This window comes from Podospora anserina, chromosome 4 (genome assembly GCF_000226545.1).
Source record: "Podospora anserina S mat+ genomic DNA chromosome 4, supercontig 4".
Classification (NCBI taxonomy): domain Eukaryota; kingdom Fungi; phylum Ascomycota; class Sordariomycetes; order Sordariales; family Podosporaceae; genus Podospora; species Podospora anserina.
In genome coordinates this window covers 706730-719390 of record NW_001914850.1, presented here as the reverse complement: position 1 = coordinate 719390, position 12661 = coordinate 706730, and the positions used below count along the sequence as shown (strand labels likewise).

The 12661-nt window shown below is 53.9% G+C and overlaps 6 protein-coding genes across 6 annotated transcripts; 2 read left to right on the top strand and 4 right to left on the bottom strand.

Annotated features, from left to right (window-relative positions):
• Window positions 1-879: 879 nt before the first annotated feature.
• On the top strand, window positions 880-1506 carry PODANS_4_8770 (uncharacterized protein; the record flags this gene model as incomplete). The annotated part of the gene is made up of 1 exon (XM_001905912.1): window positions 880-1506. A coding segment is annotated over one exon (627 nt), but the record flags the coding sequence as incomplete, so codon positions are not given.
• Window positions 1507-1856: 350 nt separating this feature from the next.
• Window positions 1857-3279, bottom strand: PODANS_4_8780 (uncharacterized protein; the record flags this gene model as incomplete). Its single annotated transcript, XM_001905911.1, has 3 exons — window positions 1857-2236; window positions 2296-3025; window positions 3091-3279. 3 exons carry the CDS (start codon window positions 3277-3279, stop codon window positions 1857-1859), a joined length of 1299 nt encoding a protein of 432 aa, XP_001905946.1.
• A 1692-nt stretch (window positions 3280-4971) lies between these two features.
• Window positions 4972-6796, top strand: PODANS_4_8790 (uncharacterized protein; the record flags this gene model as incomplete). The annotated part of the gene is made up of 4 exons (XM_001905910.1): window positions 4972-5424; window positions 5481-6165; window positions 6224-6518; window positions 6574-6796. The coding sequence occupies 4 exons, from the start codon at window positions 4972-4974 to the stop codon at window positions 6794-6796; spliced, it is 1656 nt and encodes a 551-aa protein (XP_001905945.1).
• A 795-nt stretch (window positions 6797-7591) lies between these two features.
• Window positions 7592-8404, bottom strand: PODANS_4_8800 (uncharacterized protein; the record flags this gene model as incomplete). Its single annotated transcript, XM_001905909.1, has 1 exon — window positions 7592-8404. One exon carries the CDS (start codon window positions 8402-8404, stop codon window positions 7592-7594), a length of 813 nt encoding a protein of 270 aa, XP_001905944.1.
• Window positions 8405-9785: 1381 nt separating this feature from the next.
• PODANS_4_8810 (uncharacterized protein) lies at window positions 9786-10709 on the bottom strand (the record flags this gene model as incomplete). Its single annotated transcript, XM_001905908.1, has 1 exon — window positions 9786-10709. One exon carries the CDS (start codon window positions 10707-10709, stop codon window positions 9786-9788), a length of 924 nt encoding a protein of 307 aa, XP_001905943.1.
• Window positions 10710-11805: 1096 nt separating this feature from the next.
• PODANS_4_8820 (uncharacterized protein) lies at window positions 11806-12408 on the bottom strand (the record flags this gene model as incomplete). Its single annotated transcript, XM_001905907.1, has 3 exons — window positions 11806-11973; window positions 12047-12173; window positions 12293-12408. 3 exons carry the CDS (start codon window positions 12406-12408, stop codon window positions 11806-11808), a joined length of 411 nt encoding a protein of 136 aa, XP_001905942.1.
• Window positions 12409-12661: the final 253 nt, after the last annotated feature.

Sequence of the window (12661 nt, the reverse complement as noted above, 5' to 3'; positions counted from 1 at the left end):
TGACTGTATTGGGGCGGGGGGGCGAGTGAGGAAAAGAAGGAGGTCCAGAAGTCGGTGTTGGATTCCATGATGGGGGTGAGGGTTGGGCCGGGGGTTTTTGGGTTTTTGCGGGAGATTGTGGTGACGGGGACGGAGGAGGAGAGGAGGGTGGAGAGGATGTGGGAGCCTACTAGGCCTGTTGAGCCGATTAGGAGTGTTGGTTGTTGGGACATTTTGTGGTGGTGAGGTGGTGAGGTGATATCAGGTCTCCCGGATTATTGTGGTGAGGAAGAGACGTTTAAATAGGCGTCGGACAGATACGCAACGAGGGACGAGGGAGTCACGGCAGTCCACGGTGCACCACGGAGCTCTTGATTGATGGACGCTGGAAACGGCCAGAACAAATGCGAGCCCCTGTCGTCGCACTGTTAACCGATGCCGTCATTGCGTCTTGGTATCTTCGACTCTCAGCCGAGCTGTCATGGCAGCAAATTGAAGGAATTCGGGATAATGACAGTGAACAGAGATTCGGGATAATATATTACATGGCCGGCGCAATCAAGATCTTTAAACCCGTCTCAACCACGGGCTAAACCTGAATCCAAGTACAAGTCCGGTGGCACAAGATCAGCCACACCCAACCCTAACCCAGAACAGATCCATCAAGGTGCTGTCGCAAACTGAGAAAACTGGCGGGGCAACCCGCAGCAGTGCGCAAGTAAACTTGGGCGCTCCAAAGAAAAAAAATCCTAGAGGGAACCCCTCCATGAACCAGCATACAACTATCACCACCACCATCACCACCACCACCGCCGCTAATTCCCGTCATATCAACTTCTCCCCGCTTCTTCCCAGAGTCGCACATTCTTTCTTCACATCAAAATTACCTAAAATGGAGGCCCCATCACCAGGTACTTACCGTCCCCCCTCCTTTGCGTACCAGATGCTAACTCCCCCCCAGCGCAAACCCAAACCACCTTCGAGCGCGGCATCTCCCTCCTCCTCAACCTCTGGCCAGCCCTCACCCTCGCCGTGCAAAACCACTGGGGCGGCCCCGACTCCTCCGACAAACGCGACTGGTTCGCCGGCGCCGTCTCCGAGCTCTTCCCCCCCCTTACTACCTCCACCTCCACCTCCCGCTCTGCCCCCTCAGAAGAACCAGACGCCGAATACATTGAAGAATTCCTCCTCAACGTCATGCTCGACGAGTTCGAAGTCAACGTCGACGACGACTCCGCCTTCGAGGTAGCCGAGAGCATCATCAGGATCAGGAAGGACTGTCTAAAGGGCAAGTTTGACGAGGTGGAGCAGCTGGGGAGGCGGTACACCGAAAAGAAGGGGAGTAAAGTGGTTTTTGCAAAGGGGGAGGACCAAGAGGAAGAAGGGGAGTGGGATACGGATGATGATGAGGAGGAGGATGAGGATATGGAGGATGCGCCTGCGTTGGTGCAGGCTCCAAGAAGGGAAAAGCAGGAGCCCGAGGTGGATGAGGATGGGTTTCAGACTGTCACGAGGAAGAAGAGGTAATGGTAATGGGGTGGAAGGGGAAAAAAAAAAAAAAAGGGGGGGGGGGGGGGTGCCCAAAGAGGGAGGGGTGAAATAAAAAGCGAGATACCCAGTTAAGAACCTCTGTGAAGGTCTGCTCCAAGGGGGTTGCTATGGAAAAGAGAGCTTCCAAACGTTGAAGAAACTATAACAGAATTTCCGGACAGGCAACAAAATATTCTGGCCCCTTGATGTTGCAGAGTGAAAATACCCATTATAAACTCCGCCGACTAGCAAAGCGATAAACCCAAAAGTTATTCAACAAATCAAACGCCGTCCATCCATGTTTCCTGCTGTGACATCTCTCAAATGCTGACTCCCAATCTGGCTTCCTACTCCCAATCCTCCTCATCACTGCCATCACTGTCATCGAGCTTCTTCGCGTCCTTGGGACTGTTGGGCGCCTGACTGGGTACACCAGACGCGGCGCCGACAACATCGTAGCTGGTGTCACTATCCGCCATCGATTTCCTGTCGTCAGACTTGCGAGGCTCTGCCGGCTTGGCAGCAGTGGTAGTAGGGTTAATCGTGGAGGCAGAGTTTGAAGAACCAGGGCGCTTGGCCTCAGCAGTAGGCACAGGTTTGGCAATGGCGGGTTTGGCGGGGGCCGACTCCTCCTCATCACTGGACTCCTCCTCGCTGGAATCCTCCTCCTCTTCTTCTTCTTCGGAAGAGTCCTCGTCCCAGCCAACTTCCTCTTCAGCCGAGGCAGCTGGGTCATGTTAGCATAGGTACAAGTTTCCAAGTGGACAGGTGGGCTCATAATCTTACCCTTGAGCAAGTCCCTACGCCTGGCCTCAGCAGTCTCAATACCGTGTCTGAGGAAGTAGTACCTCTTCCAGAAATCCGCATAGGGAACCGTGTCGGGAACCAGCTTCTCCATTGTCGTTCTCAACTCGGGGTACTTGGCGAGATCAGCAGCGATGTCCTCCGTCTTCTTATCGACATCAAACTCCTTGGCCCAGGTCTCATACTCGGCGCCAGTGCCATCCTTGATGAAGTTGTCCGTGGTGGTGTGGATGACGTGAAGCTGCGCATCGAACCGCGAGGTGTGGATCACCCTCTTCCCAGCGGCATCCTTGCTCTCGAACAAAACGGTGTTGCCCTGGTTGTCTCCCTGATCGTTGGTGGGTGGTGCGATTTGGATGGCGTCGCGGAAGAAGTCGCGGAGGTTGGAACCGAACCTGAGGAGAGCTTCGTCGGCGGCGTCTTCGGCTTTCTGGAGATCCTTTAGGCGTTTGGCGGCTTCTTCTTTGAGACGGGTGAGTACGGATTCGGATTCGGCGAGGGCTTCTTCTGATGAGAGGGCTTTGGCGCGGGTGGGGGTGGTCTGGTCGCCCGTGTCCTGAGAGGAGGAACCGGCGTCGGCTGGTGGTGAGGTGTTCAAGGAGAGCGATCGGGTGCGGTTGATGATAGTCTGGCGCAGGTCGGTGAAGCCGCGGGTCGCATCTTGGCTTACGGCGGAGAGCTCTTGCTGGGCTTCATGATAGATAGTCTCACCCTGGGAACAAACACCGTCAGTCGAGCTATGCCGAGGTTGACCACCCGAGAGAGAGAAACACACACCTGCTTCACCACGCTACCAAAGAAACCTCCAATCCTAGCGCCCCAAGGACTGTTGGAAAAGGCGCGGTAAGCATCCTGGAGATCCTCGTTCAAGCTCGCCTGTGGAGCGGCGGGCTGGTTCTGTCTGTTCTGGGACTCGCTCTTGTCCTCGAAGTTGGACTCGAGGATGTGGTCGTATGCGATGTCCATGAGGGACTGTACGTGGGGGTTATCGTTGAGATTACTGGATCTGATATGCTACCAAGTGGTCACTTTTGCTAGAGGTGGTTGGTCTTGGATATGGCTGGCCGGCAAGTGATTGCTCTGTCGTCACCTGGCGTTACACAAGGCTGATGGCATGATGTCGCCAATCCCACTGCCGTGAGCGGATGGAGCGGGCACAAACTGCGCGCGGGGCTCCGCTGCTTGCGCCTAAAACGGGGGACAAGCTGCACGGGCCCTCCACTACACTGTCATCGCCACGCATGCGTCCAGGCCATCCAGACCTTTACACTAGAGAGCGGAGATGTATATATTCCTGCAGTGAAGTGGGACTATTAGGTCGATGGATGTACAACTGACACTTGATATCGGAAACATACCCCAGATGAGATGCTTCATGGTAGCTCGCGGCATATCGACATATTGCACAAGGACTTATGCCTCGGTCATGAATATTATCTCCGAGGCTTTCTACTGTAGGAACCAGGTCATGCGGTGAGAACAGCTGCCTGGAGATAATGATTCAGAAACAATCAGTTCCACTTCCCCTTTTATCGAATAGTCACCCGTGTCGCTTGAAAGGCGCAGGCAGTCCTCTATGCCCACATACCCCTCGGTCCTATGAGACAGCGCTGTTGGCTTGACTCAGCACCTTGTAACATGCTCGTCGCTACCAACAGAACCGGATATTAAACGGCCAGAGGTAAATCTATGGCATCTAGAATCCCATCACCCAAAATGCAAAAATGGCGTGTGCTTGCTGATCTCTTGTCTATTGTCCGTTGTCTGCACGGGTCTACCGCAGTAGGGTCCCCAAGATAGAGGGGCTGGGCTGACCACCCACAACCCGTTCAGGGTCAACAAGGTGGGGCAATCATGGCCGACCCTGGGCCGCTGTTGAAGAAGACCGCACGCCGAAGGACCCCTGTCGGTTCGCGCTCGCTCGGACCAGCTTCCGTCCAACATCTTCCATTGACGGCTGACAAATTGATGGAGCTCACCAGACCAAGGGCCCCCTCGACCTGTAGTCTTGCTCCCAGTTTCGCCCATCGGTCTGACTCTTCGTCCTTTTTCTCGTTTCTCCCATCCGTAGAAAGTCCTTACGTACTCGTACATACCATACCATACATACCGAGATACTGCTGCCAGCTGTCCATCCAATTCCAGTCCAGGCATCCAGAAGAACACGGCGAGGCAAGCATTCGAGTTCCGCCGACTCCGATTCCCGACCCGTTTTCCACTGCCCTGCTGCTGCGAGCCCTGCGTCGCACTCGAGTGGCCTGCGCCTAAACCTCTTCCCCCAATCCCGGGAGGCGAACTCTATGGTCTCTCCTCGTCGTGGCCCCGACCTGTCCCAGACACCCCATCTCCATCTTTTACGCCGTCTGTCACCAAGGGTTCAGTGATTCATCAATCTGAACCAGCCTTTAGACTAGTGGAGAGACACTCTGCGCTGTCCCTGCGCTCGTCTTTGTCTTCAACGTCAGATACCCCGCTGTCCGCCGTTGGGTGTGGGCGGAGATAAGCAGCCCAATCATCACTGCTCCCGCCACCTACGTCTCCGACAGCAATCGCATTTGACATTGGGCCCTGTCTAATCTGAACTTCTCGAGGGAAAGGCCCAAGTCTTAATTTTCTTCAATTAGTTGTCCAAAACGTCACGCGAGTCAAGCAGACACAATGACGTCGACACGCAATCCCGTTCAGGACCTCATCCTCACGCCGCAACAGCAGAACCTGTTGTATGCCGCCCTCAATTCCAACCGCAAAGGAAACACTCCGGTGAATTCGGCCATGACCGTGTCTCCTCTCCAGTTCAATGGGTCTCCGCTTCAGGAAAACTTCGGTAGCTTCCAAGGCAGCCCCGACTTCGATTACGACTACGATTTCGCCGGGGCCGATTCAACTCTCGACTTCTCCTTCAATGACGGCAATCAGCCCAAGATGATTCCCGACCTGCCCGGTACTTCAGATGGAGGCAAGTCCGAATCTCCCGACGACACAGAGTCTCCCGACAAGCGCAGCCATCCAGACGATGAAGAGGATGAAGCCCGTGGAGCCAAGAGGCGAGAGAGTGAGGATAGGGTTGCCAAGAAGCCGGGAAGAAAGCCATTGACGACAGAACCAAGCTCAGTAAGTAAATACAACCCCTGAGCGAACCACGTTGGATTCTGACCGTTTCGCAACAGAAGCGCAAGGCCCAGAACCGCGCTGCCCAACGGGCTTTCAGAGAGCGCAAGGAAAAGCATCTGAAAGAGTTGGAAACCAAGGTCGAGGAGTTGGAGAAGGCCTCTGAAACCCACAACAAGGAGAAGCAGGCTCTCCGCGCGCAGGTCGACAAGATGACGGTTGAGTTGAACGAATATAAAAAGCGTCTGTCAGCTCTCTCAAACGGTCGCCCAAGTTACCAAGGACCCACGAAGCTATTCGGCGCTCCTTTCCTTCAAAACATGAACGATGTCAACTTTCAATTCGAGTTTCCCAAGTTCGGCACCCTGCCTGGGCCCAATGTTACCAATGACACCAAGAAGTCCTCCACATCGACCGCAGCATCAATACCGCCGAAGCGGAACAATTCAGATACACGGAGCCCGTTGGACAAGTCGAATAGCGGCTTCAGCCCTGATCACTCGAGCACATACAGCCCCCTCGGCCTGAACTCGCACAATCTGGACTCGCAGTTCAACTTGAACGGCCCGACAACGACAAGCTCGCCGTCAGCCTCATCAAATTCCAACATGGGTGGGCCGAACTCGTCGTGCGGGACATCACCCGAACCGTTTACGCAGTCGCCCATGGGCTTCAAACCCGTGGACACGCTGGCCACCATCGGGGAGGAGCAGTCTGGTTTCAACGTGAACGGCTCATCACAGGGTGAGAATTGCAGTGCAATATCGCGGTTTTCGGTTCGATAATGCTGACAAGCTTGCAGACTTTGGTCATTTCGGTGATGCAAATGACTTCAACTGGCTGCCCCAGACAGACTTTCAGTTTGAGCCTCAGTTGTTTGGGGACTATCGCGAGCCACAGGAGAACATCCTGTCTAATGGCTTCGATGACAGTTTCTTCAACGACGCCCTTGATGCCGACTTCATCACCCCATACAACCTGCCACTAACCACCGAAGTACCAGCGCCAAAGCCCGACCTCCTCGCCCAAATCGATGCCGCCAAAGAAGCCGATCAAGTTACGCCCAATGGACAGCTACTGACCTGCACCAGTATATGGTGAGTTACATGCAACTCCTGCTTCAGTGACGGGGGTAACTGACAGGCAAAACAGGGAGAAACTGCAAACGTGTCCCAAGGTGCAAAACGGCGACTTTGATCTGGATGGCTTGTGCTCGGACCTTCAGAAGAAGGCCAAGTGCTCCGGCGGCGGCGCTGTCGTGGCTAAGGAGGATTTTGAGCAGGTCATGAACAAGTATCTACCTTGCAAAGACAGGGCCGGGCAGGCTGATCTCGAGGCGGCTGTGAAGGAGGCGACGGGCAGCACCAAGATTTGATTCGGCATTGTTAGACGTCGATGTATACCACAGCTGTACAACACCAATCACCACCCGGCAGATAAAAAGCAGGCGGCTGTTGGCCCAGAGAGGCCGGGGCGGTTCGGAACCACAGGTTTAGCGAATGCACCTAATCAAGAGGAGGAAAGACGGGAAATTGGGAGGAAGGTTTATAGGGGAAGGAAAGGGAATATCAATGAGGGTTTTAAGGCAAGGAGTTTTTACAAGATATACCACACCAGACGGGGCCATCTGAATGTGAAAAAAAGGGGCACGTCGTTTATTTGATGTTTTATTTCTTTGGCCAGATATGGGTGGAATAGGGAATGGCGCTTATTTAGTTTTTTACTATCTGGGGTTCTTGACTGGGAGAATCTCATCTATTTATTGTTGATTTGTTTGGGGGTTTTGATGTTACTGATTTGTCTCGCATCGTGCGTTGGTTTTGAGGTTTAATGATGTATGATCAGGTCAATAGTTTGAAGATGATGTATTGGGAAAGTTTGGTATACCTGCTGTGATGGAAATGAGTGCGTGAGTGTTTGGGAGAGTTGAATACACCCCCCACCCCTTTTTCAACAGCCTCTGACTCTTGTCCAAGAGGCTGCGTAGGTAAGTCCATCCTCTTTGAGCATTAGCCACAGCATGTCGGGGTCTACCTCAACCCCATTATCTGTGCTGTTCTGTTGATGCAAGACCATCATAACCAACACTGTAACAGTCTCTCTCTCTCTCTCTCTCTCTCTTTATTTTATTTTCTCCCAAGTGTCACCTCCCCCCCTGTTTGCTCCCCCCCTATGTGTCATTTTCGACAGCAACAACCCTACAATTTCCCCCGTGCTCCTCCCTCCTCCCAAGCTGCCCCCCCTTTTGTTCACCACCACCCTGCAGCTGTGATGTGGGCTGTCGCATGATCTTGTCAAACAAAGACAGCCACACGACCGGGTCTTGCATCCCCCCCACTACGTACTGTTCGTTGACGACATAGCTTGGTACCGCTCTGACGCCTATTTCTCGCTTGGCTTTTTCGCATTCTTTGTCGACCTCCTCCCCTAGAGCCCCCGAGTCCAACCATTCCAACCCTTTGTCTACCGTCCCGAACAATCCTGCCTCCACCCCTAGTTCGGCGAGGGTTTGTCTGGAGGAGATGTCGCGGCCGCGTTGGAAGCTGGCTTGGTAGAGGCGCGACATGAAGCGTCGGAGGTTTTGCTGGGAGGGGGATGCTTGAAAGCGGGATTGTGCCAAAAGGATCAGCCGGTGCGAGTCCCTGCTGTTGCCGGTCATCCCCTCCCAGTTGAATTTGATGTTGTAGGTGCTGGCCAGATTGTCGAGGTGGGTGAGGATGGAGGTTGTGCGGGTGTGGGAGGAGTAAATGTATGTGAGTGCGGCGCCGAGTTTGCGGGAGGAGGGGCGGGAGTTGGGGTAGAGGATGTAGGGGTGGTAGGTTAGGGAGAAGGTCACCGGGGTCGGGGGGGAGAAGGAGGAGACGGCGGTGGTGAGGGAGAGGAAGCCGAGGTGGGAGAAGGGGCAGACTGTGTCGGTGTAGATGTCGATTTTGAAGTGGAAGGGTTGGGGGGTTGTCGTGGTTGTGGTTGGGGAGGGGGGCATGATGGTTGGGGCTCAAAATTGGAGACGGTGTTGGTAGAATAGAGTGAGTGAGTGGGTTGTCTATCTCGGGTTGTCTCTTGAGGCTTGGCCTCTGGTAGATACGTTGGGCCTCGCTCTGATGGAGTGAGCTGCTTCGTCGTTGCGTTGACCGGCAAGGCAGCAACCAGCCACTTTTCTTTCCGTCTTTCTTGTCTGTTTGTTACTAGTGACCCCGTATCCCGTGCTGTAGCTGGTCATGTCGAGACGAGAACAGCGGGCAAGTGGCCCTACTGTCTGGTTGGTGATGAAGACGAAAGACGATGAAAACTCAAATCAATCAAATCAAGAAAGAATGAAAAGAAAACAAGAACAAACACCCCCGAGACCTCCCACGTGCCCACCACCTCCCGTCCACCACCTTAATCAAATACCAGGAGACGCACACCACTTGCATCAAGGGGGTCCGGGTCCATAGCCCCCTTCCACTCCCAGCCCTACGCTACCTACCTTCACCCACTGCCCGACCTCGGCAACCACGCGCCACCTCACTCTCGCCCCATACCTTCTCTCTGTCCAAAGCCGTAAGGGTTTTCTCGTAACTGCTATACGCAGCAGAAACAAAGACAGAAAAAACCTGCCGCTACCCATCAATCCGTCTCCACTTTCTAGGTCGGCAAGGCGGGCTCCCAACATCATGATTACTGATCACGACAAATACACAATTCGAGTCGAGAGGCGTTACATAAACACCTCCCAAATGACGACGAGTGATTAACCCTTGTTCTTACAACTTGTCTTGAAGACAAGACATAACTTGTGTTGCCCGCTCTCCCCAAGCAAGACAGCTAGCTTTGATTCGACATGGGAGTCCCGCCATTGAAGCTGGACTTACGAGCACTAATACCACCAAGAAACCATGATTTTGGCATAAAGCCTCATTTGGTTATTATCGCTATCCTGCCCTCTGCCAAATCCGCCCTTGATAATAGCAACGGCTCCCCCAACCTCCAAAACAGTATCTCACCTGATAAAAAAAAAACACTGTAGACTTTTTTTTGTCTGTCGTAAAATATATATCAAGAGCCCCCCCAACGCCAAACGCTTAATGCAATGTTCCATCCCCCATCCTCCTCCCTTCTCATATCAATTTTTCGTCCCCATTGTCGTTCATCTCCCCGTCTTGTCGTCCCGTCCCCCCATCCAGTATGTGCCCCATTCTGAAAGTTATAACCCCCCCTCCTGAAAAAAAGTCTAATCATGCCTCCCAAAAACCAAGCCCCAAATCCACAAAACGCCATCCCAATGCTTGATATACCCCCTTTCCCCAGTCCACCTCTTTTCGCCCTCCCCACCCCCCCCCCCACACACACACACATCTTCCCAGCCTACCCAGAACCCCCATCTACCTCTTCATGTGACTATAATCCTTCAACAAATGCTCCATATGCGTATTCGTGCTCTTGGTCCCCTTCCTCGCCGCCCTCTTCTTCTTCTTCTCCACCTTCGGCATCTTCTCCGCCTTCAACCTCGGATCCTCACTCGCCGGCTTCTGCCCCGCCTGTATCAGCTTCTGCGCAATGACATCCAGCGCCGGCAGCTCAACCCTGCTCCACGCCCTCACCAGATCCGGCTCCACCTCGTGAAACAAACTCGGATCGTCCAGCCAAACCATCCTCGCCGCCCCGTCCTTCTTGGCTCTAATCACCAGCACCTTATGCTCCCTCTCGAGCTCCGTAATCGCCGGCTCGCAATCCGGCCAGCCGTCCTTCAAGTCCTTGACGCTCACCCCAGACGCATCGGTTTTCTTTTGCAGGTACGCAATCAACTGCGTCTTGTTCCTCACGTTGGGGATGGTGGGCCGGTGGATATACGTCCCCGTCTTCCACGTCTGCTCGCTCAGATTCGGGTCCGGGATCCATTGAATCTGCGGATGGCGACGCATCTGTTCCACAAAAAACTCCTGCTCTGAATCTGACCGGCCCGTGGCGCTGAGGTACGAGAGGACGTCGTGGTAGGTCTGCGGCTCGTCCTTGCCCCTAAGCCAGGTGACCGCGTAGGCCATTTGGGAGATGACGCTGTCGCCTGTTCCCGTGACGGCGGGTTGCGAGTACACAATGTTCGCGCCGGGGAGCTCGCGGTCGCGGCGGGAGGGTGTGCCCACCGCCGCCGAGGTGGTTGATCCGACAGAGGGGGATGGCGAGGGGGGTGCGAGGTTGCGCTTGACGGCCGAGGACATGGCTGAGGTGCCAGTAGTGCCCGTGAGCTTGGAGGCTGCCGCGGCCATGGAGGCGCGAAAGGCGTCGGCTTCGCGGTCGAGGCGCGACATGGTGATTGATCTGCTGTTGTGCAATTATCTCGGGGAGGGGGTTCGGTTTGGTGGGTTGATTTGTGAGAGTGGCGATGGGGTTTGTTGTCGAGGTTTTGCAAAGGTTAAGTTTGTCGCAGGAAGAAGAGGTCGAAAAAGAATGACGGAGGTTGCGGCGCTGAAAAGAGGCGACCGGGGTTGTAAAGCGGAAACTTTTGGTGCGGCCGCGCTGAAAGTGAATTGAGGCTGAGAGCCAGGCAGGCGGGCGCTTTGGGGTTGCTAGCTGGAGGGAGACAGCCAACCGGCAGAACGAAGCAGGCCACAATTTATTTCCTGGTTATCTATTATATTCACTCCAAGTACAACGATGCTCTTGTTGCTTCAAACAGCTCTCCTAGATTGCAAGATGTATCCAAAAACAAAAAGCAAAAAACAAAAGGCCAAGATGTGTCAAACTTCAGAGTGAAATTCCACCGTCGCTTATCGAACCCAGCCTCGATATACGGGTTTCAACCAACAACGCCTCAACACATCAGACGAAACAAAAGATTCAAAATTACCAGTCTATTAAACTATGTGCCCAATTCCAGCCAGCATTGCAATGCCTCCAGACCACCAAAGAGATAGCTTGCTTGCCTGCTTGTTGACCCCCTCTCGCTTGCAATATAGAAAAGATAATAACACATCACACACCCCGGTATATCATTCATCGTCCACGAAACCCGCCAACGCATTCACATTTCGTTTTGTGTCCTGTGTACGTGTTGAATCGAATCCCGGTCTGGGAAAAAAGCAGAGTGTTATTGCAAAGATATGCAATGCCACGCTCCTCCCCCCACCACCACCACCACCATCACCCTTTCAGGATGTGGATCGCATCTCGACCTCTTGTGTGTTGGGCAGCGGCTGGAAAGCGGTGTGGACCCCCATCCCACCCGCTCCCAAATGGCACAAAGGAAGGATCCCAGACCCTGACCCTGAAACTCCTTGCCTGTACCTCCCCATTCTTTTCCCGTCTCGTGTCTTGTCATGTCAAACCCAGCAAAAAAAACAAAAAAAAAACAAAAAAAAAAAACGCCCCCAGTGTTGAACCATTTTTTTCCGTGGCCGTGGTTGCTTAAGCCTGCTGGTTCTGTTGTTGCTGGAGGTACTGGTAGGCACCGAAAGCAACGAGACCGCCGAGAAGGACGACGGCGTAGAGACCGACGCCGAGACCGGCGCTGGAGTTGTTGGCGGCAGGAGAGACGGCACCGGGGAGGGGAGTCTTGGGCTTGGGGTCGCCGGGCTGTAGAAAAATCGCGTGAGCAATCCAGTTCGGGTTATCACGCCGATACAAGAGCACAGGGGTATAAACTCACGTTGCGCTTCAGGGTGCCGACAAGAAGGGGCTCAAGAGCCTCGCGGGCCTCGTCACTGTGACCAACATCCTCGAAAGCCTCGGTGGAATCCTGACCGGCAACATCGAGAAGGACCTCCTCGCCACCACTATATATCATCCATTGTCAGCCATTCTGTGCTTGTTTGCGGAACCTGCATCTGTCCATGCGGGGAGAGCGGAGTCCGATCTCGATAAGACGCGATCTACTCTTTGGGTCAAAACTTACGGGTGCTCATCAACGAACTTGGTGATGTCGTAGATCTTATCGTGGATCACAACATAGAGGTCCTTCTTGGTGTTGTGCTCAGCAACATCCTGGTAAGTGAGCTCCTGGAGGGCCATTTTGACTGATCGTGCGTGGGTTGGGTTGATTTGTCGGTGGTGGATGTGTTCTATCAAAAAGTACCAAAAAAAAGAACAGCTTTCGGTCAGCAAAAGATACACCGATAAGCGCCACACTTTGGGGTAATCGGTCGCGCAACACAGGGAAAGTGCAATTGACCCCGGGGCAGTTGCAAACTTACAAACGAGAGGCTCAAGTACGCAAAGCAATAGAGGCTGGCAGTAGTCCGGAGACGGTGTTTGTGTGGTGGAA